This window comes from Myotis lucifugus, unplaced genomic scaffold, assembly GCF_000147115.1.
Source record: "Myotis lucifugus unplaced genomic scaffold, Myoluc2.0 scaffold_5, whole genome shotgun sequence".
NCBI classification, from domain to species: domain Eukaryota; kingdom Metazoa; phylum Chordata; class Mammalia; order Chiroptera; family Vespertilionidae; genus Myotis; species Myotis lucifugus.
The window spans coordinates 11,848,637-11,870,520 of NW_005871053.1; the positions used below are offsets into that span (position 1 = coordinate 11,848,637).

A 21,884-nucleotide genomic window follows, 5' to 3' on the forward strand; every position below is an offset into this window, starting at 1 on the left:
ACTGAGTTTCTTTCTCTTGCTGCTTTTAAGATTTTCTCTTTGTCTTTTGCTCTTGGCATTTTAATTATGATGTGTCTTGGTGTGGTCCTCTTTGGATTCCTTTTGTTTGGGGTTCTCTGCGCTTCCTGGACTTGTAAGTCTATTTCTTTCACCAGGTAGGGGAAGTTTTCTGTCATTATTTCTTCAAATAGGTTTTCAATATCTTGCTCTCTTCTTCTGGCACCCCCATAATTCGGATGTTGGTACGCTTGAAGTTGTCCCAGAGGCTCCTTACACTATCTTCATATTTTTGGATTCTTTTTTCTTTTTGCTTTTCCGGTTGGGTATTTTTTGTTTCTTTGTGTTTCAAATCTTTGACTTGATTCTTGGGATCCTTTTGTCTGCTGTTGGATCTCTGTATATTATTCTTTATTTCAGTCAGTGTATGCTTAATTTCTAGTTGGTCTTTTTTCATATCCTCCAGGTTCTCACTAAATTTATTGGCGGTTTCCAGAACATTCTTGAAAAACGTTATAACCATGGTTTTGAACTCTATATCCAGTCATTTGCTTTCCTCCATTTCTGTCATTTGTGACCTGTTTCTTTGTCTCCGCATTTTTTATGCTTCCCTGTGTTGGTAGAGTGGCTTTGTGTGCTAGGTGTCCTATAGGGCCCAGTGGCTCAGCCTCCCCAATTACCTGAGGTGGACACTCTTGGTGCACTATTGGGGTCCAACCCCAATGGGTCCAGGGATCCCCAAAGGTGTGGACGGAGTCGGCAAAGAATGAATGACATGGAAACTGGGTTCAGTTCATCAGCATAGCGAGGTTCTCCCTCCAGAATCTCCAGCCAAGTTCTGTCCAAGATCTCCAGCGAAGTCTGGTCAGGATCTCCAACCAAGTTCTGGTGCCATGTTCTCTTGCTAGGTTCTCCAGCCAGGTTCTCCATGTTCTCCATCCAGGTTCAGTCACCAGGTTCTTTAGCCAGGTTCTATCCAGGTTCTTTTGCCATGTTCTTTCTAGGTTCTCCAGTGAAGTTCTGTAGCCAGGTTCTGTCCAGGATCTTTTGCCATGTTCTCTGGCTAGGTTCTGGTTAGGAGCTGATGATGATGTGATGAGGATCTGATGATTATTGTCTTGTTACATCTATATTTATACCAGCCGATTTTAATCCTGTCAATTTCTATTACAAAGGTTAGGGCGTTTCTTATCTCCATTCCAGGGAGTAAAGATTATGTAGCTTAACTACCCGCCTGGCACTTAATTAAGGGGTTGTATCCCCTCCCTAACCTCAGGGAAAAATCCCCACCTGGGGAAACAACCTTTCTCAGAGAGGTGACCTTGGTTAAAACACATGGCACTAAGGAGAGCAAACATTAAGAACAGTATGCCATATACGTCAGGTACCTTGAAACATATGCTGTGCAGATGTTTCTTCTCTGTAGCAAGGATGGACCGGCTCCCGGCAGTGCACCCCTTTGTGGGCTTTGTGCACAGTCTTGTTGTAGTTAAGCCTTGATTGTAGTAGTTATCACTGGGAGGAATTGACCTCCAGGCCAATTGGCTGTGAGAATCAGCTGTGTCTGCAGTGGGAGAACTTCTGTGCTGAAGACACCCTTCTGGGGCAAGACTTGCTTCAGTGGCGCTTTGGTGCTCACTGAGTCTGCCCCCTGAGTGTGTCCCTTATGGGTCTGAGGAGTTGTAATCTGGATGGTCCCACTCTGACCACTGGGTACACTGGCTCTTGGATCTAAGGAGGTGCTAATTTAGCCTCTGCCTGAGGCTACTCAGCAGGAGCTACAAAGAGATCTGCAGATTCCCCTTCCTTTTTGGGGGTTTGGAGGTGCCCAGATGAGGCCCAACTGTGAAGCACTGCAAGCTGCTATGGGGCCTTGGGCCTTCTCTTGGAAGTTCTGGGTCTGTCTGGCCCAGCTGCAATTTGTTAGGTAATTTTCAGATTGCAAAGGGCCAGGGCATTCATATGCAAAAGCTTCTGCTGCAGCCTGGGTGGGACGGGGTCTCGGAATCAACAGGCAGAGCAAGCAGCTATGGCTGATCCTCAGCCCTGCCCTAAGGGGCCCTGCATCTCAGTGTCCTGGTAATTGCTGCAAGCACCACCTCTGAGTGGAAAGCCGCCCTCAAGTTCCGAGTTCTGCCTGCTGCCAGTATGAGTCCTGGGTCCCGAGAGACTTCCGGGAACCGGAGTTCAGAGCAGTCGGGGGCTTGTGACTTCCTCCTGATTCAAAAAGACAGCTGCGTCCTCAGGTTCCAGCCCCTTTCCGCGCGTGCGAGCTTGAGCCTCCGTACCTCTGCACTTTACTTCTGCAGCTCCTCTGAGTCTCATTGTGCTTTTCGCTTTCCTTCTAGTTGTAGAATTTCCACACAGCCAGCCTTCCTGTAGCTCTGGATGATGTCCATTTTGTCTTTTCATTGTATTTTTGAAGTTGTTGTGGGAGGTAGCAATTTCTGGTGTTTACCTATGCTGCCATCTTGGTTTCCGGTAATTTTATTTTTAAAGAATGTTATTGAAGAAGAATTAGGAACAAGACAGGTGTGCCCAGGGAGGGTATGGACCATGTAAACCATTTGCTCCTAAGTGTCCTTGGTTGGGAGGATAAAACCTTGTGATTCATTAAGTGGCTGTAAATTGTTTAGCATTGTTTACTTATTTTGTCTCAGTTTTCTTTTTTTTAAAATATTTTTTATTGATTTTTTACAGAGAGGAAGGGAGAGGGATAGAGAGCCAGAAACATCGATGAGAGAGAAACATCGACCAGCTGCCTCCTGCACACCTCCTACTGGGGATGTGCCTGCAACCAAGGTACATGCCCTTGACCGGAATCGAACCTGGGACCTTTCAGTCTGCAGGCCAACGCTCTATACACTGAGCCAAACCGGTTTGGCAAGTTTTCTTTATTCCACAAGCTTCTTACATCCTGCTACAATATCTCATTTTAATTTTGATTAGAATTTCCCTAATGATTATTGATGTTGAGCATTTTTTCATGTCCTTATGGTCATGGAGAAATGTGTACTCAAGTTCCTTGCACATTAAAAATATTTTTATCATTGAGTTGTAGGAGTTCTTTAAATATTGTGGTTATTAATACCTTAATCAGATACAATATTTGCAAATATTTTCTCCTGCCTTCTAGATCAAGTTTACTAAAATAATTTCCCTGGCCCATGTGGCTCAGGGTTAGAGCATTAGGTGGAGCACTGAAGGGTCTCAGGTTTGATTCCTAGCTGAAGGCATGTATCTGAGTTGCAGGCTTAATTCCTGGCCTGTGGGGAAGAGTGTAGGAGGCAACCAATCTATGAGTCTGTCACACTGATATCTCCCCCAACCCTCCCACACTCTTTCTAAAAATCAATGGGAAAAATGTCCTCTGGTGAGGATTAAAAAACACAAAACAGCCAGAACCGGTTTGGCTCAGTGGATAGAGCGTCGGCCTGTGGACTCAAGGGTCCCGGGTTCAATTCCAGTCAAGGGCATGTACCTTGGTTGCGGGCACATCCCCAGTGGGGGGCGTTCAGGAGGCAGCTGATCAATGTTTCTCTCTCATTGATGTTTCTGGCTCTCTATCCCTCTCCCTTCCTCTCTGTAAAAAATCAATAAAATATATTAAAAAAAAACACAAAACACAATAAAAAACCTAGTAATACATTTACCCTTGCTTCCTCATAGCATCCAAAAGCCCCTCTTAAATCTCCCCCAAGGACAAAAACTATAAGTTCCTCTTAACGCTTTTTTTTTGAGATTAATATATTTAATTTTTATTGTATAATTTAATTATTTTATTTTAATCTCTGGTACAGTTGGGTTGTCTTTTGCTTACCATACCATAAGAAATTTGTGACAGTATTGGGACCAGAATTCAGGGGTCCCCTGATCCTTTGTAGTACTCTTTTTTTAAAAAAATTTTTTTATTGCTTAAAGTATTGCAAAGAGTATTACTTATGTCTCCTTTTTACCCCCCCCCCCCCGCCCCTTGACATTCCCCCGGACTCCCCAACCCCCCAGTGTCTTGTGTCCATTGGTTATGCTTATATGCATGCATACAAGTCCTTCGGTTGATCTCTTACCCTCCTCTTAACACCTTAATTTAACATCCCCTGCGGTGTGTTCTGCTTCATTGCAACCAGTGAAATTTGTTTAATTGTATGTGTATTCCTGGTGGTCTTTGATTGAAGGGCATTGTCACAGGTCATTCTATTTCATCCCTATACTGTAGTAAGAAACAAAATTCCACACGTGTCTTTTCCATGTTTACGTTTTCAAATTTTATTTTTCTAAATATTAATTTTTATTTAATATTATAAAAATGCCAGTCTTCTATGACTGAGACAAAACCTCAGAGAGCTGAGAAACACTGACCTAAACGGCCTGCAACACTTAAGCAACTCTGGGATGCGGGACCCAGCGTCTCTCTCAAAGAGGAACTACAATACCCATAATTCCTCCAACCGCGTAAGCGACGTCTATTCGTCCGACTTTGCCGCGAGGTCCTCTGGGGCCTGTAGTGCTTGCCTTCCGCCTCGCACGCTGAGCTCCCCGGCATTTTTTTTTCCGGTTTGGGGACGCACAGCACCAGAGGAAAGGTGATGTCTCTGGAGTAAAGACTAACAACTGTGCTATGAGGGAAGGGTGAGCAACACCACTGAGCCCATTGTGTCAATTGTTGGGGATCAGGAATAGCCTTTACTTCTGACCTATCGTTACCAGCTTTCGCGTGGATCCTTCTAAAAAGTTGCAGGGCGTTGGAGGAAGTATTTGCGGGCAAATCAGGGTCAGGTCGCTGCGGTGGATTTTCTTTTCCCACCAGCATGTTTTCAGGCCCTGGGCACAGGGTTCACCTGAGAAGCCGCGGCCTTCTAGGTGATTGGATATTTTTAGAGCGCGAAGATCCGGGGCAGGGGCTGAGCCCACGCCGGCCGAGCCGAGAGACCACGTTTATTCGTTCAGCGCTGCTGTGTGCGGGGCGCGGAGGGTGCCCGTCACTTGCGAAGGGTATCCCCACTTACCCTGTACTGAACCATCTGTACTAAACGGACTGGGAATAAACTAAACCAGTGGCAGATGGTACCTGTCTCTCATTTATAGCCCCAAGGTCCCTCCTTTGGTTAAATGCCTTCCCCAAGGCTACTTCTTGGGGCAGAGCTGGAGACTTGACACTGGTATTGTAATCACGGAGTTGCTTCCACTTTCAATGGTGGAGAGATGGGAGAATCTTGAAGATAACTTTGCTTTGTGCAGGGTTTTCTGTGTTGTGTGTGACCCAGGTGGCCTTGGGTCAGGTTGCTGTCCTGATTGCCACACAGTCGCCAATACTTGGTCTTACCGTATTTTTCTTGTGGGCTTGGCACAGTCATAGAGAGGAGTCTGAGCGTACGTTTAGTGTTGGGTTGTTAGTGTAATGAGGTGTTCAAGTTGAAAGAGTCGAAATAATGGGTATGATTGCCCCAGCTTCACTAGTACTAGAGTAGTTTTTAAATCTTTTTCAACCTAGCTTTTTTCATCTGTAAAATGCAAACGACAATATCTACCTGGCAGGTCCAGAAAATTTAATAGATTTTGAAAGTCCTTTTTAGAATGTTGCAGAAGTGTTAGATGATGTGATTTTAGTTCCAGCTTTAAAACCATTGTTTCTCAACTAGAAATATAAACATTTATGTTTTAATTATTTTTTTTTAAATTGATTCTAGAGAGAGAAAGAGGGAAGGAAGGAAGGAAGGAAGGAAGGAAGGAAGGAAGGAGAGAGAAACACTGACTTGTTGTTTCCACTTATTTACACACTCATTGGGTTAGTTCTTTTTGAAAAAAATTCTTTATTGTTGAAAGTATTACATATGTCTCCTTTTTTGGGTTACTTCTCATATGAGCCCTGACCAGGCATCGAGCCCTCAACCTTGGAGTATCAGGACAGCGCTCTAACTGAGCTACCGGGCAAGGCCTATAATATATTTTTAAAACAAATTATTTTTCATAATTATCTTTAGTTCATGTATTGCTTCACCATAGCTTGTTATGTCACTTGTGGTTTTTTTTTTCATATTTTCTGATTGGACCTTTAATCATCTTACTTATTGGTTAAAACTTACTAGTATATCTAAGGTCAAAAATAAATTGTTTGAGTTACTTTGGGGCACCAGGAGAAAGGAACAAGAAATTATGCTGAAAGCAAGTATACCAGAAACTTAGCCTTCTGAATTTTTTTTTTTATTATGGCTCTGAATTAATGATTACTCTTTGTAGAAACTTTAAAGGTGATATATTTATTTATTGCAGTTTTACTCTTTTTTTTTTTTTTTTTTTATCTTCACCTGAGGATATGCTTAGAGAGGAAGGGAGAGAGAGAAACATCGATGTAAGAGAGAAACATCTATTGGTTGCCTTCTGTATGCTCCCTGAATGGGGATCAAATCGTAAACCCAGGTATGTGCCCTGACTGGGAATCAATCCAGCAACACTTTGGTGCACAGGAAAACGCTCAACCAGCTGAGCCACTCTTTTACTTAAAAAAACACACCAGTTCTGAATTTGAGACTTTTTTACCCTGTTGCTGTTATGGTCAAATTTGAAAACTCTATCTAAATGTTAGATGTGACAACATTAAAAAAATAATTTTAAGTTATAGTTGACATGCAATATTATATTATTTTCAGGTGTACAACATAATGTTTTGACATTTATGTACCTTATGAAGTGATCACCGTGATAACTTTAGTACCCGTCTGCCACCGTACAAAGTTATTACAATATTATTGACTATATTTCCTAACAAACATTTTTTAAGTGGAATGCAGAAAGAAGCCTTGCTTTCTGGACATTCAGTTTTGGGTCAAACCCTACTATCTAGTTTAGACTAAGAACAACATCTCTAGTTAGTGCAAAAAAACTTGTTACTTTAATTTGAATGTTGGAATTAATTTGATATTAATCATATCAGTATAGCCATCTTAAACCAATTATTTTACAGGGGCTGTATATTGGAATGGGGCTTGGAGTCATCATAATGGAAGCAAAAAATATGAAGGAAAAACAGTTATTTTTATACCAGCATATTGTACCTGGCTACTAGTTGTTAATGGTTTTCCTTACCCAAGAAAATTTGTGATGTGAATGAAAAAGCGCCTTTCTTCCCAGACTCATTGTTTACAAATATGCTTCGCCTAAGAGCTGCTATTTGTTCCTTCTCTTGGAGAGTGTTCCGTTTTCGACCCTTCGGTTGTGAACCATTAATTAGCCAGATGGATAAGTGTACAAATGAAGAGCAACTATTTGATCTTATTGAAGAAAACAAAGCCATAATTTCAGAAGAGGAAGTGGGATGTGCATTTAATATACTTTGGCAGTTTCAGAAGCAGAAGACTGGCTTGTTAAAAAGTGTTGAATGTATCAGAAACCATCCCCAATTTCTTACTCTTTATAATTTAACCACAAATAAAATGGAATTGATGAATGACGATAACCTGGTGAATGTGTTGTACCAGATACAACAGTAAGTAATGTATTTTTAGATTTTATAGAAATGATATTTAATTTTCTAAACATCTCTTTAAAATGGAAAACTATATTTTTTCTTACAGTTTTTCTGATCATCTAATATTTTAAAGATATTTAGAGAATATTCTTTGATTGTGGTAATCATTTCACAATATTTGCATCTCAAAGCATCATGTGCAACCTCAATATATACAATATTTATTAATCATACCTCAATAAAGCTGGGAAAAAATTTAAAAAGGAAAGAAACTACATTGTTTGCAAGGGAATCAAGCCTTCGGAAGAACTGAACTCAGTTAGGATTCAGCAGTTATATAAAGGGTAAAAAAGCACACAAAAGTTATAATTTGTTTGTTAGTCTCAGTGGTGGAAAAATAGTTTTCTCACACGATTATCCAACCTGCAAGGGCTATTTAAGTAGCTGCAGATGTTGACATTGCACAAAGCAGAGATAAAGTTGTTTTTATTAGGGAGTCAGCATACAGTAAAGGGGTCTAAAGCTTTACTTATTTGGGGGATATGTGTAAGAATAAAAAAGAGTGGTTCTCCCTTGTTTTTGGTGGTCTTTCTCAGATTGCAAATTTTTTTCTCTGAGGTACATGAAGAGAATATGTAATGATGATGGGCAAAATACCAGTTTTGCTTTCCTGATCAGTGGTCATGTTAGTTTGGAAAATGCCGAACCAGACAAAATTAAACAGATCTTTATTGCAGGACTCCTCTGAGCCATTAATATGCTAGTGTATATTTGAATTCTGAGTGGGCATTTTCCAAACTTATTTAACCACAAAACATTGTGTTGAACATCTCATAAGACTGATGTGTGTGTCAGGCACAGAAGGAGAAATGCTGCTTGGTAATTTGCCTAAAAACTGCATTTCTATGTTTCCCTCAAGTCATCTATATATATAAAAGCCTAAGCGACTGTTAACAACCGAATGACTGGAACAACCGGTTGACCAGTCACTATGACGTGCACTGACCACCAGGGGACAGATGCTCCATGCAGGAGCTGCCCCCTGGTGGTCAGTGTGCTCCCACAGCCAACCTTCCACGGCCAGCCAACTTTCTCCGGTCCCTCCCCCTGGCTGGCAGGCCCTGTCTGGCAGCCGGCCGGTCCGGCCCCAATCGGGACTGGGCGAGATGGCCCCGATAGGCCCTGGTTGCTGACCAGGTCTAGGGACCCCACCCGTGCATGAATTTCGTGCAACGGGCCTCTAGTATTTTAATAAGGAAAGGATTTCAAGAGTAATGTAATTGTATTTTCAAGATTTTTAAACAGGATGTAGTTTGATTTTGCTTCATGACTCAACCTGAAATTTGATTTTTAGGCGATAAAATAATATAGCCTATTAACATTATAAAGATGTTGAAATTGGTTAAAAAGAAAAACTTTTATACATACAATATATGATATATGTGGTTTAATTACATGTGTAAACTATCCATTGTTAGTAAAGATATACTGGAATAGGAACTCTTTTCTAAAAAATGTATTTTTATTTTAAAAAAGCTATACTGGAACAGGAACTCTTATATGTTGCTGGTAGTGTAATATGTGTTATGAAATTTATTATTTTTTTATTTAAATTTTATTTTTCAATTACAGTTTACATTCTGCATTATTTTGTGTTAGTTTCAGGTGTATAAGATAGTGGTTAGACAATCGTATACTTTACAAAGTGATTCTCCCGATATTTCAAGTGCCCGCCTGGCATCATACATAGTCATTACAATATTATTAACTACATTCCTTATGTGTACTCTACATTCCTGTAACAATTAAAAAAATATTTTTATTGATTTCAGAGAAGAAGGGAGAGGGAAAAAGAGACAGAAACATCAATGATGAAAGAGAATCATTGATCAGCTGCCTCCTGCATGCATCCTACTGGGGATTGAGCTTGAAACCTGGGCATGTGCCCTGACCAGAATTGAACTGTGACCTCCTGGTTCTTAGGTCAGTGCTCAACCACTGAGCCACACTGGTAGAGCCCATGACTATTTTGTAACTACCAATTTGTACTTCTTTTTTTTTTTAATTTTTTAAAATATATTTTATTGATTTTTTACAGAGAGGAAGGGAGAGAGATAGAGAGTTAGAAACATCGATGAGAGAGAAACATCGATCAGCTGCCTCCTGCACATCCCCCACTGAGGATGTGCCCGCAACCAAGGTACATGCCCTTGACCGGAATCGAACCTGGGATCCTTCAGTCCGCAGGTCGACGCTCTATCCACTGAGCCAAACTGGTTTCGGCTAATTTGTACTTCTTAATCCCTTCATATTTTCATCCAGTCCCCCAACTCCCCTCCCCTCTGGTAACCACCACTCTGTTCTCTGTATCTATGAGTCTGTTTCTATGTTGTTTGTTTTTGTTCTTTAGATTCCACATGTGAGTGAAATCATATGATATTTGTCTTTCTCTGACTGACTTATTTCACTTAGTATAATACTCTCTAGGTCCATCCATGCTGTATAACATGAACTTTAAAACTACCGTTGGGGGGGCGGGGGGGAACTACCCTTGGATCCAATAATTTTGCTTCTGTGATTTATCATAAAAGAGTGATCTGAGATACATATAAAGATTCTTGTACATGGAAATTCATCTCAGCATGAATTCTATCTATATATATAAAAGGCTAAGTGACTGACCGTCTGTTCATCTGACCGACTGACCAGCTGGTACATATGACACACACTGGCAATTTACAAATAAACGTTGACTCACACACTTCTATTATAGAGAAAGGGCGAATAGCAATATTAAAATGTTTTATATTTTAATTTTATAATACTATATTATATATACTATTTTGACATGTAATTTTTTGCAGTAATGTAATTACCACACAAATCTTTCTTCTAATTAATTTCCTTTCAATGTGCACGAATCTGTGCACTGGGCCACTAGTTGTTTATAATATTGAAAAACTAAAATTCAAATAGGTGAATGTTTAACCAAACGATACTATATTCACTTAATGGAATAATATACAATCATTAAAAATTACGTTGCCCTAGCTGGTTTGGCTCAGTGGATAGAGCTTTGGCCTGCGGACTATAGGGTCCTGGGTTTGATTTCGGTTAAGGGTACATGCCTGGTTGTGGACTCGATCCCCAGTAGGGGTGTGCCAGAGGCAGTGAGTCAATATTCTCTTTCATCATTGATGTTTCTATCTCTCTCCCTCTTCTTTCCTCTCTGAAATCAATAAAAACATATTTCAAAAATTATGTTTTGAGTACTATGTAATAATTTACAAAAATGCCTACAATATAATATTAGCTTATTGAAAAAAGCAGGATATAGAAATGTTAAAGAAGTCTGTATATTTCATGTGTGTAGAAAAAATAACTGAAATGTTCCAAATAAATGATGATGGCTATTTATCAGTAGCAGAGTTATAATTGATTTTTATTACCCTATTACAATTTTTCTTTATTTTACAAACTTTATCCTATAGAAATATTTTTATAATCAGAGCAAAGTAATACAGGTTATGTGCACTTTTATTTATTTATTTATTTATTTTTAAAATAATACATTTGTGTTTTTTAAAAAAATATATTTTTATTGATTTCAGAGAGGAAGGAAGAGTGAGAGAGAGATAGAAACATCCATGATGAGAGAGAATCATGGATCGGCTGCCTCCTGCAAGTCCCCCACTGGGGATTGAGCCCACAACCTGAGCATGTGCCCTTGACTGGAATTGAACCTGGGACCTTTCAATTCGCAGGCCGATGCTTTATCCACTGAGCCAAACCGGCTAGGGCTATGTGCACTTTTAACATGAAATGCATCTTTGAGCATTCTCATTGTTCAGTGGAGCGCATTGAAACAAGCAGATAAAAGGTTAACGGGATATGAGATAAAGTATAGATATTTATTAGATTGTACTAAGAAATCAGAATACTGAAATGAAAGCAGACCAGAAATAAGGACTGACTGTCTAAGAGTATAATAACCTGCAGTTCACTTTTGCATTATAATTCTTACTACATGTGTTTTTAATAATTTAAAAATGCATAGATATAGAAAATTACTTTCTCTTGTTTTTATTGAGGTTTGCTGTTGAGTCCCATGATCCACTAGTTGAAGCACTAGTGACAGAAGCATGGAGAAGACTGGAAAGGCAAGTACTCTGAGTTCTTCCCCTAAGATCAGGGTTATCTTTTTCAGGGTTAGCACAGTGAAATCTCGTAGGAAAAAAATGGGGAGTGTATTTTTCCTTGAGGGAGAAAGAACAGTATTTCTAATGTTTCCTCTTTAAATTAAGAGTCGGGAACATACACAAACAATAGTATGGTTTTGTGTATGGGGAATGCCTGGGGTGGGGCAGGGTTGGGTGGAGAAAGGCAAAAGGGATGAAATGGGAGACATCTGTAATTTGTTTCTGTCAACAATAAAACAAAAAGAATAGGGAACATAATGTGCTTTTCCACATTTACACTTAAAATATAAATAAGGTAGAGTCAGCTACTCATGGACTGGCATTTTTTTTAACTTTATTTTTATTGTTGACATGATTACAGGTGTCCCCATTTTCCCCCCCTTTCCCTCCCCCTTTGCCAACCTACATCCAGCTTCCCCTCAACCCCCGTTCCCTCTGGCCATCACCACACTGTTGTCTGTCGATGGGTTATGCATATATGTTCTTTGGCTAATTCCTTCACCTTCTTTCATCCAGTCCCTCTTTCCCCCCTCTCCTCTGACAGCTGTCAGTCTGTTCCATGTACATGCTTATGTTTCTGTTTTATCAGTTTATTTTGTTCATTAGATCATGGACTGGCATTTTTGAATCTTCTTTTCTGGAAGAGTTCTACTTCAGAAAGTAGATTTTCTGAGTGATAGGCAGTTAATTAAAACCTAGATGTTCAGGAGCCATAAAAAGAGAAAAAAGAAGACACCAGTTTACTAGAAAGGAAAACACTTTAACAGCATCTATAGGTACCTGCCTATCTCTCTTTTTTTATAGAGAGACAATGAGCAGAGTTCACCAGTGATTTAGAAGCTTTCAGGTCCATTGCTGCAAACAGTATTAATTCAGATTTATTTCCTAAACTACAAACTCAGATATTTTCTTCCTTTTATTTTTGTTTTGTTAATCCTCACCTGAGGATATTTTTCCATTGATTTTTTAAATACATATTTTTATTGTTTGTTTTTTTTACAGAGAGGAAGGGAGAGAGATAGAAAGTTAGAAACATCGAGTCAGCTGCTTCCTGCACACTCCCTACTGGGGATGTGCCCGCAACCAAGGTACATGCCCTTGACCAGAATCGAACCTGGGACCCTTCAGTCCGCAGGCCAACACTCTATCCACTGAGCCAAACCAGTTAGGGCTCCATTTATTTTTTAGAGAGAGTGGAAGAGAGAGGGAAAGACAGAGAGAAACACTGATGGGAGAGGAACACATCACTTGGTTGCCTCCTGCATGTATTTCCACCAGGGCCCAGGCCGGGGAGGAGCCTGCAACCAAGGTACGTCCTTGACCAGAATCAAACCCGGGACCCTTTGGTCCACAGGCCGATGTTCTATCCACTGAGCAAAACTGGCTAGGGCAAAACTCAGCTATTTTTATCATGTTATAATCAATAATCATCTAAAAAATGTGAAATTTATTCAGGGTATTCTTGAGTATTGAGAAGTCTATACAATTTATATTATACAAGAGTATATGAGAACTCTCCTTTATAAGAGAGCTGAGAGAATAACAAAGCTCATTTTGGCAAATCTTCACTGAGGATCAAGTCGGCAACCTGGACATGTGTCCTGACCAGGAATCGAACCGTGACCTCCTGGTTCATAGGTTGAAGCTCAACCACTGAGCCACACCAGCCGGGCAGCATGGGTTACTTTAAAAATAACAAATAACATTTTAGAAAAATTCATTTTAAAGTAGTAATGTATTAGTAATATAATAATTTTTTTCTTTTTTATTGCTTAAAGTATTACAAAGAGTATTACATATGTCTCCTTTTTATAATAATATTTTTATAATTTTTTATTTTACAACTGTTTTTATGTGTTTTAAGAGAAAGTAAATACTAATGATCTCTTCTGTATATTTCTTTAATAGGTTTGACATGAATGTGCTGGCAAAATTTTCCACTTGCCTAGCAGATCAACACTTACATTTTAGTCCCATTAAATGGGAAAAAATAGCTGATATTGTAAGTAGGAACCTGGAAACCATACAGGACTTTAAGGTAAATTTATTTAGAAAGCCCTTGCGTTGTGGTGGAAAAGGTTCTTGGCTTTGTACCCATGCACACTTAGATTGGCCACTTTCTAATAATGTGACTTTAACTTCTTGAGAAGTTCATTGTCCGCATTTATAAAACAGGGATAGTAATGTATCTACTTTGCAATGTTGTTGTGGGAATTAGAGATAAAGTATTTAAAGCAGGGGTCCTCAAACTTTTTAAACAGGGGGCCAGTTCACTGTCCCTCAGACCGTTGGAGGGCTGGACTATAGTTAAAAAAAAAACTATGAACAAATTCCTATGCACACTGCACATATCTTATTTTGAAGTAAAAAAATAAAACGGGAACAAAAACAATATTTGTATTTGCATGTGGCCCGCGGGCCGTAGTTTGAGGACCCCTGATTTAAAGCATAGCACAATATTCTAACAGTTTACTCCGTTACATACACCAACGTTTATGGCAGTATTAGTCACAATTGCCAACAGATTTGGAAACAACCCAAATGTCTTTTAACAGAAGAATGGACAATCAAATTGTGGTATATATCTACAATAGAATATCATTCAGCTTTAAAAAGGAAGGTAATCTGACACATGCTACAACATCGATGAACCCTAAAGACATTGTGCTAAGTGAAATAAGCCAGATGCAAAAGGACAAATTCTGCATGATTCTGCTTAAGAAGAATTACCTAGAGTAGTCAAAGTCAGCGAAACAAAGTAGAATGTCTGTTGCCAGGGGTTGGGCGGAGAGGAAATGGAGATTTATTATTTAATAAGTAAGGAGTTTTAGTTTGAGAAGATGAAAATATTCTCCAGGTGGATGGTGGTGATGATTGTACAACAATGTGAATGTACTTAATACCACTTAACTGTACACTTAAAAATGTTTAAAATGGTAAATTTTACATTATGTCATTTTTCTACACACATGAAAGTAGCTTGTAAAAGCAGACAGTAAAAATTGTTGTAAAGTAAATTTTGTTGAACTTTAAAAATTATTATAGACCCCTTTAGAAAATCTAATGAAATATTTGGACATTTCCTCACTCCAAACTGCAGTTACAAATATATATATTATTTGAAAAATAATTTCAGGGGTCTTTATAGTTAAACTAAATAGCAATGTTAGGTTATTAATTAATGCTAATATTAACATTAAACATTTGAATAGAGAAGTCAAAGTATTGTACAACTGGGTCTTTAAAAATAGATTTATTTTCTTGAAAAGATTAAAAGAAATTTGGAAACAAAAATATGTAAATAGTTCCACTATCCTAATGGTTGCGATAGTTTCAGATTTATATTTTTATATCTTTTTTTGTAGGTTGTTTTCTATTATCATCCCCAGGTATTTGTTATATGTCTTTTTTAAAAAAAATTTTGCTTATTGATTTTTAGAGAGAGAGGAAGGGATTTTTGTGTGTCCCAATTGGGGATCCAATCCACAACCTTGGCACATTGAGACGTCCTCTAACTGAGCTACCCAACCAGAGTCCTTGTTATGTGTCTTTTCCATTTTGCATTTATTCATCATTATGGATGCATTCTTGTAGTTGTGATTTTTCTGATTTTTATTATGTAAGAATTGTCATTTGAAAGCAGGGACCTCACTTTTGTAATTTTGGTGTCTTCCAAGAGCCCAGAAGAGTGATTTATGTGTTTGTTTTTTAAATTATTATTATTTTTTATATATGTTTTTTAAAAGTGTTTATTGAGTGAGGAAATATTAAATGCTACTTCGTGTTTGGAATTGTCTTTCATATATTAATATCAATCTAACATGAAACATTAAAATATATCAAATCATTAGAAATATTTTACCAAGATTTTTATTAGTAAACTAGAGGCTCAGTGCATGGATTCATGCATGGATGGGGTCCCTCGGCCTGGCCTGTGCCCATGGAGGGGTCACGGTAGGGCTCTAGGGCATGTCTGGCCCATCTCGCCCAGTCCCAATCGGCCGTATCCCAGCAACAAGCTAACCTACCAGTTGGAGTATCTGCCCCCTGGTGGCCAGTGTGTGTCATAGCGAATGGTCGAATGAACGGTCGGACACTTAGCATATTAGGCTTTTATTATATAGGATTATAGATATACAGAGACAAGAGTTAATAAAGCAAAGTTCTACAACCAAAAATATAAAATGAGACTTTTAATGTTGCATTCATGGGCTGTTGGTCCAGTGATTTATGAGTAAATTTCACTAAAAAATTTTTCTTTAGTCCTGGCCTGGTAGCTCAGTTGGTTAGAGCATCATCTTGATACACCAAGGTTTGATCCCCAGTCAGGGCACATACAAGAAACAACCAATGAATGCATAAACAAATGGAACAACAAATTGATCTCTCTCGCTCTAAAAAAAAAATCAATAAAGAAAAAAATTAAAAAAAACATTTTTCTTCAAAAAAGATATCTATAAAACAAGATATTATATATACTCAATAAAAAATATTATTTCAATGCTTTTTTTTTGTCCAAAGAGGTTGAATTACTCAAAGATCTGTGTCAAGTTCTACTAGTATTTAAAAATAATTTGTTATAAACCGATATTTTTACCAGTTCCTTTCTATATCTATTTTTTTAGTCTTAGATTTGTTCATTATTCTTAAATAATGTAAAATTTTTTGCATCTTTTTCCTTTTTCAGATCTTTGTCTGTCTTGATGGTCAGCATATCTTCTTTAACATCCCAACGTTTTCAAGAACAATTAGTGAAGAAAACAGAACTTCTTTTTGATACCATAGATTCTTCCCAGGTCAACATTGCAAGAAGAATAGTACAATTCCTTAGAAATATTAAATATAGTTATTACCCACTATTAGAAAGGTGTAATAAAGTGTTTTTAAGCAATGTGGATGACCTTGATTTGGACTTCATCAGTAAAATATTTAGTCTATACCACTCTCTACAATTTCATAATTTTCAATTTATTTTAATAACTAAAAAGAGGCTAATTGAAATGATTCCTCTGTTTGATCAGCCTGCTACCTTTGTCAAATTGTTTGTAGTATTGGGACCCGTGGCAGGACCTGAAGAAAAGAAACGGTAAGTTCTGCTAAAAATGCTTTACTTTTCTGTGGAGACTATATGGAGCCTTCAAGCTTAGATCTTGCAGTTCTGGAAGGCACAAAAATCAACTGTGGAATGGACAATATTCTCATATGCTCTGCTCCTTGATTCTTTCTCTGTCTATTCTAATTTACATCTCAAACTCTTATTTCACTATTGTGTTCTGAAAGGGAGCCAGTACCCCCTTGTGGCAATGGATGAGGGAGAACACTATTTAAGGACCTTTATTCTCCCTTCCTAGGTCATGTGATTGACTTTAAAACAGGTATAAGACTGTCTTCCCATTCATCATCAAAAGCCTTTATTATGTACATTGGCATATATTCCCATGCCAGGTTTGAGTGAATTTGATCTATCTCCCATCTTAGAAGAATTTCCAGTATTGCTAGATATTAATGTAGATAGAAATTTTAGAGATTAAAAAAATGAACAAATACTGTATACATGGTTACTGATATGAGCAAATGGGTAAGTACTATTAGTGGATTAGTTAAGCAGGTGTTCCAGAGAGTTGCATAATAGAGGTATCTACATCATTACTCTGTTAGCCAAAACTTCATGGAGAGTTTTATTTTTAAGAATCCTTTGAAATATATATGAAGAAATTTAAAGATATATTTTAAGAGACTATCATGATGAGAACAAGATGATTATTTAAGAAACCTTTATTGGAATCTCTTCTTTTTGTCACTAAATATTATTAAAACCTCATATGCTAAAGCAGTACAAAAGTTGAACTTAACTGGGTCCCTGCCTTCAAAGATTTTTATATTCCAATTGGGAGGGTAGAAATATATAATTGAAATATGTAAATACTATGACACTGCAAAATAGTTTATGAATAAGTACTCAAATTAGTGATACAGTTAGTAAGTGCTATGGGTAGACAGAAAAGTGAGAAAAATGTGGACTAAAGTGGCTGGGAAAAGCTATGAAAAGCATATTTGAATTGTTTTTCTTCATATTTTCTATTACTTAAGAACTATTATTTTAACATTTTTTAATAAACTATCCATTTTTCAACCTAAAAATTTCTTCTTTGCTTCTAGACTTGAATCAACTATATTATTGATGTCAGAGGAGCTGACCAGCCAGCAAGCCCTGGCAGTGATTGGAGCAATGGAAGAGATGGAAAGCAGAAATTTACGTCTGATTAAAAGGTAGTCTTTCCTAAAATTCATGGTGTTAAGTTTAGTTGTCATTCATAAGTAGCTATGTTTTTGAGGAAAAATTTCGTGTTTTTTGTTTTTTTTCTATAATCTAGCTGTTGGTTTTGAAGAAATAAGGAATTAACACTTAAGGTATTATTTATTTCCATTTGTTTTTCAAAATAGAAATTCTGAAATTGTTTATAGTATTTTTCATTTCATTTGCTACTGTTGTTATTCTCAAGCAGAGTATCATAATCTAGGAAAGTTGAGAGCATAGAACAAGATGCTACTTTTCAAAAGGACAGTTTCTGAAAAATAGTTGACATCTTTGTGAGCTTGGTTTCACACCACAGTTGTTACCTTGAAATCATACTACCACATATTAACTTTTTTGTTAACTTGAGATTTAAGAAGGAAAAAAATTCATGGTTTAACACACACACACACATATGTTATTATTATTTTTAAAATATATTTTTATTGATATCAGAGAGGAAGGGAGAGGGAGAGATAGAAACATCCATGATGAGAGAGAATCATTGATCAGCTGCCTCCTGCACTCCCCCTACTGGGGATTGAGCCCACAACCCGGGCTTGTGCCCTTGACTGGAATGGAACCAGGGACCCTTCAGTCCACAATCCAAAGCTCTATATCCACTGAACCAAACCAGCTAGGGTTTATGTTATTTTTTTTTTATTATCTATCATATTCCATTTTGAAAATATTCCTTCTGCCTTATTCCTCCAACTTACTGTCTCAGCATTTCCCATTGTTTTGAAGCATTTCTATTAGAAGGCCAGTGGATTTAAGGAAGAAAAATCAGTTTTGATAATTGTCAGTAACTCTTGGTAAATATTTTTTTGGAGGGAGGATGTGGAATTTGGTGGTTCTTCTGAGAGATTATTTATTTAGGAAGTAAAACTATCCTTTTCTCTCTTCTTACTATTGATAATTAAATATTTCATTCATACTTTATTGATAGCTCATTCTATTTTGTTATATTTCTATCACCATCTTTTAAAAAATTAATTTATTTTTATTTTTTAATGACATTTGATATTCAATATTATATTAGTTTCAGGTGTAAGGTGTACTGGTTAGACACTTATATAACTTACAAAGTGATCCCTCCCTCCCATAAGTCTAGTACTCACTTGGCACCATTTCTATCACCATCTTGAGACAGTTCTTCAAGAACAGAAAGCCTTGTCTCATTCATTGCTGTCTCTCCAGCACAGAGTGTGTCTGGCATGAAGGAGCTCCTCAGTAAATGTTTATAAATAAATGAGTGAACTGGTTATAATAGATGTCTTATCATTCTTTTTAGAATTGCTTCAATTCTGCATAAGAATTTGGAGAACTATAAACCAATAGAGTTATTGAAGATAACTCAAGCATTGATTGTTCTACATTTCCAAAGTAAAGAGTTTTTTGTGAAACTGAGAGAATTATTGCTTAGGTAAGATTAAAGTAGAACTGTTTGTTGAGTCTTTCATTTTGTAATCTAATCTTTCAATTTATAATCTAGTTTGGTTTAATTATGTAAAGAATTGTTGGAACTTTAGGAGGTAGAATTGGATAGCTTATTATTAAAAATGTTAAGACACTTATCTCTTCCCATGCCCATTCTGCCAATGCTTATACTTGGTATATTTTGAAATGGAAATGAGGCCAGTTGGGTGATGAGTTCCCGTAGGGCATGCATAAAGTAAAAGCCAAGCCATTCTTCTTTTCGGCAGGAATAGCATAACATGCTCTGACTGGGAATCAAACTGTTACCTCCTGGTTTATAGGCCTATGCTCAACCACTGAGCCACATTGGCTGGGCCATTAGTTGATTCTCGTATGTGCTGACCAGGGATGAAACCCACAACCTTGGCGTATGCTCTAACCAACAGCTACCTGGCCAGAGCCTAAAGATTTTTTATTTATGTATTTATTTTTTAAAACTCTTCTTTTAAAATATGTTTTAATTGATTTTGGAGAGAGAAGGGAGAGGTAAAGAGAGAGAAACATTGATGTGAGAGCAACATTGATTGCCTTCCATACGCACCCCAACCAGGGATTGAACCCACAACTTGGACATGTGCCCTGACTGGGAATCAAACTGATGACCTTTTGATGCACAGCATGGTGCTCAACCAACTGATCCACACCGGCCAAGGCCCTAAAGATTTTTAAAAGCTCTCAGTTTTTTATTTTATTTTAACAACTGCTGTCCTGGTGGTAAGAATCTTACCATGGATGTTTGGGAAAGGAGATAAAGAATGGAGACAATTCTGTTTTTTTGTTGTTGTTTGTTTGTTTTTTTAAGACTTCACTTTCTAGATAGAAGAAGTAGGATGGGAACCAGTATAATTGAGTGATTGCTGTCTGCTGGTGCCTGTACTAAGTACCAACTCCTGACAGGTCATATCAGAAATTCAGCCCAAATTCTGTCTCTAGCAATAGCACTGGAAAAAAACATTGTTCTGACACTGACCTTTTTGTTTTCAGGGACTATGGTTTTATTTTTGCATTAAAAAATTGGGATGTGCTTTATATTATCTTAAGGCTTCCTGTAGTAACTCTATGGACCTGTCTTTGATTTAGTTAACCCTTCTTTAATTAACTTGTATTTTAAGCCTCCCCCATCCATTAGAATAATAATGGATGTTAGAATAATAATACATATTTGTATTTTAATACTTATGTATATTTTGGTTTTTGTTGCTAATGTATTAATTTTGTTCTTTTTACTTTCCCTCCTTTTCTTTATAGTTATTTGAAAATTAGTGTCAAAACTAGTGAGATTTCCATCCTGGTCTGTGCCATTTCTAAACTTCCATCTCCTCACTTAGATGAAGTGGGGATATCTCGAATTGAAGCAGTTTTACCACAGTGTGACCTAAATGACCTGAATAGTTTTGCCACATCTGTTTTAAGATGGATTCATTATGGTCATGTGTATCCAGATAACACTACTGGAAAACAGCTGAAACTACTTCAAAAATTAGATCACTATGGGCATCAGAGACTACAAAAATACAACAATTTGAATTCGTTATGCGAAGAACTTAAATCTTTAAAAGGAGACTGGTTTTCTGAGTCTCTTCTTGAAGAAACAGTTGCTACTTTACAGCGTTTGGTGGATGAAATTAATTACACAAATGTTGCGGGAATTGCATATTTTATTTCTAGAACTAACTACCTCAATACTTTGCTGCTTGACAAGATAGCCTCAGTGGTCCTCCAGCAGATTGAAAAGGTGAAATTGAAATGTCACACCATTTTATATAGTTGTCAACTTATAAAAACAAATGTGTATCGTAAGTACTTTGACACCTTGATTGGAATTTGAAGTTTAAAAATTAAACTTTAATTTTTGGTTCAGCAATTTGTTGTTTCTCCTCTTAAACCCTTTTTCTCCAGCATTACAGATATGGACAGATTGTTAAAATCAGCAGTCAAAATTCATTTACTAGAAGGAAGTACTAAAAGCAATACTGGTTATTATTAAGAAGGATATTAGAGTATGAATAATTTTTGTTTTCCCTTTTTCTTATTTTCTGTAATCCTGTGATACTACTTTTACTATTTAAAAACAACTATATTTAAAAGTGTGAAAACAGAAAATTATACTGACTTCAGTACAGTTTACCCTTGAACAATGTGGGAGTTATCATTACATCCTTATATAACTTTTGACTCTTCCAAAACTTAACTACTAATAGTTTACTGTGTTGGTTTTTTTTTTTTTTTTAAATATATTTTATTGATTTTTTACAGAGAGGAAGGGAGAGGGACAGAGAGCCAGAAACATCGATGAGAGAGAAACATCGACCAGCTGCCTCCTGCACATCTCCTACTGGGGATGTGCCCGCAACCAACGTACGTGCCCTTGACCGGAATCGAACCCGGGACCTTTCAGTCCGCAGGTCGACGCTTCATCCACTGAGCAAAGCGGCTTCGGCTACTGTGT

At 37.5% G+C, this 21,884-nt stretch overlaps 1 protein-coding gene across 1 annotated transcript in view; it reads left to right on the plus strand.

The window, feature by feature from the left end:
- Positions 1-21,884, plus strand: part of FASTKD1 (FAST kinase domains 1) — a 44,424-nt gene that overhangs the window by 11,328 nt on the left and 11,212 nt on the right. Inside the window, exons 2-8 of the mRNA XM_023743522.1 lie at positions 7,075-7,480; positions 11,554-11,622; positions 13,570-13,698; positions 16,349-16,747; positions 17,821-17,931; positions 19,251-19,382; positions 20,684-21,170. Coding sequence (XP_023599290.1) covers positions 7,075-7,480; positions 11,554-11,622; positions 13,570-13,698; positions 16,349-16,747; positions 17,821-17,931; positions 19,251-19,382; positions 20,684-21,170 — 1,733 coding nt within the window. The remainder of the gene's footprint in view (positions 1-7,074; positions 7,481-11,553; positions 11,623-13,569; positions 13,699-16,348; positions 16,748-17,820; positions 17,932-19,250; positions 19,383-20,683; positions 21,171-21,884) is intronic.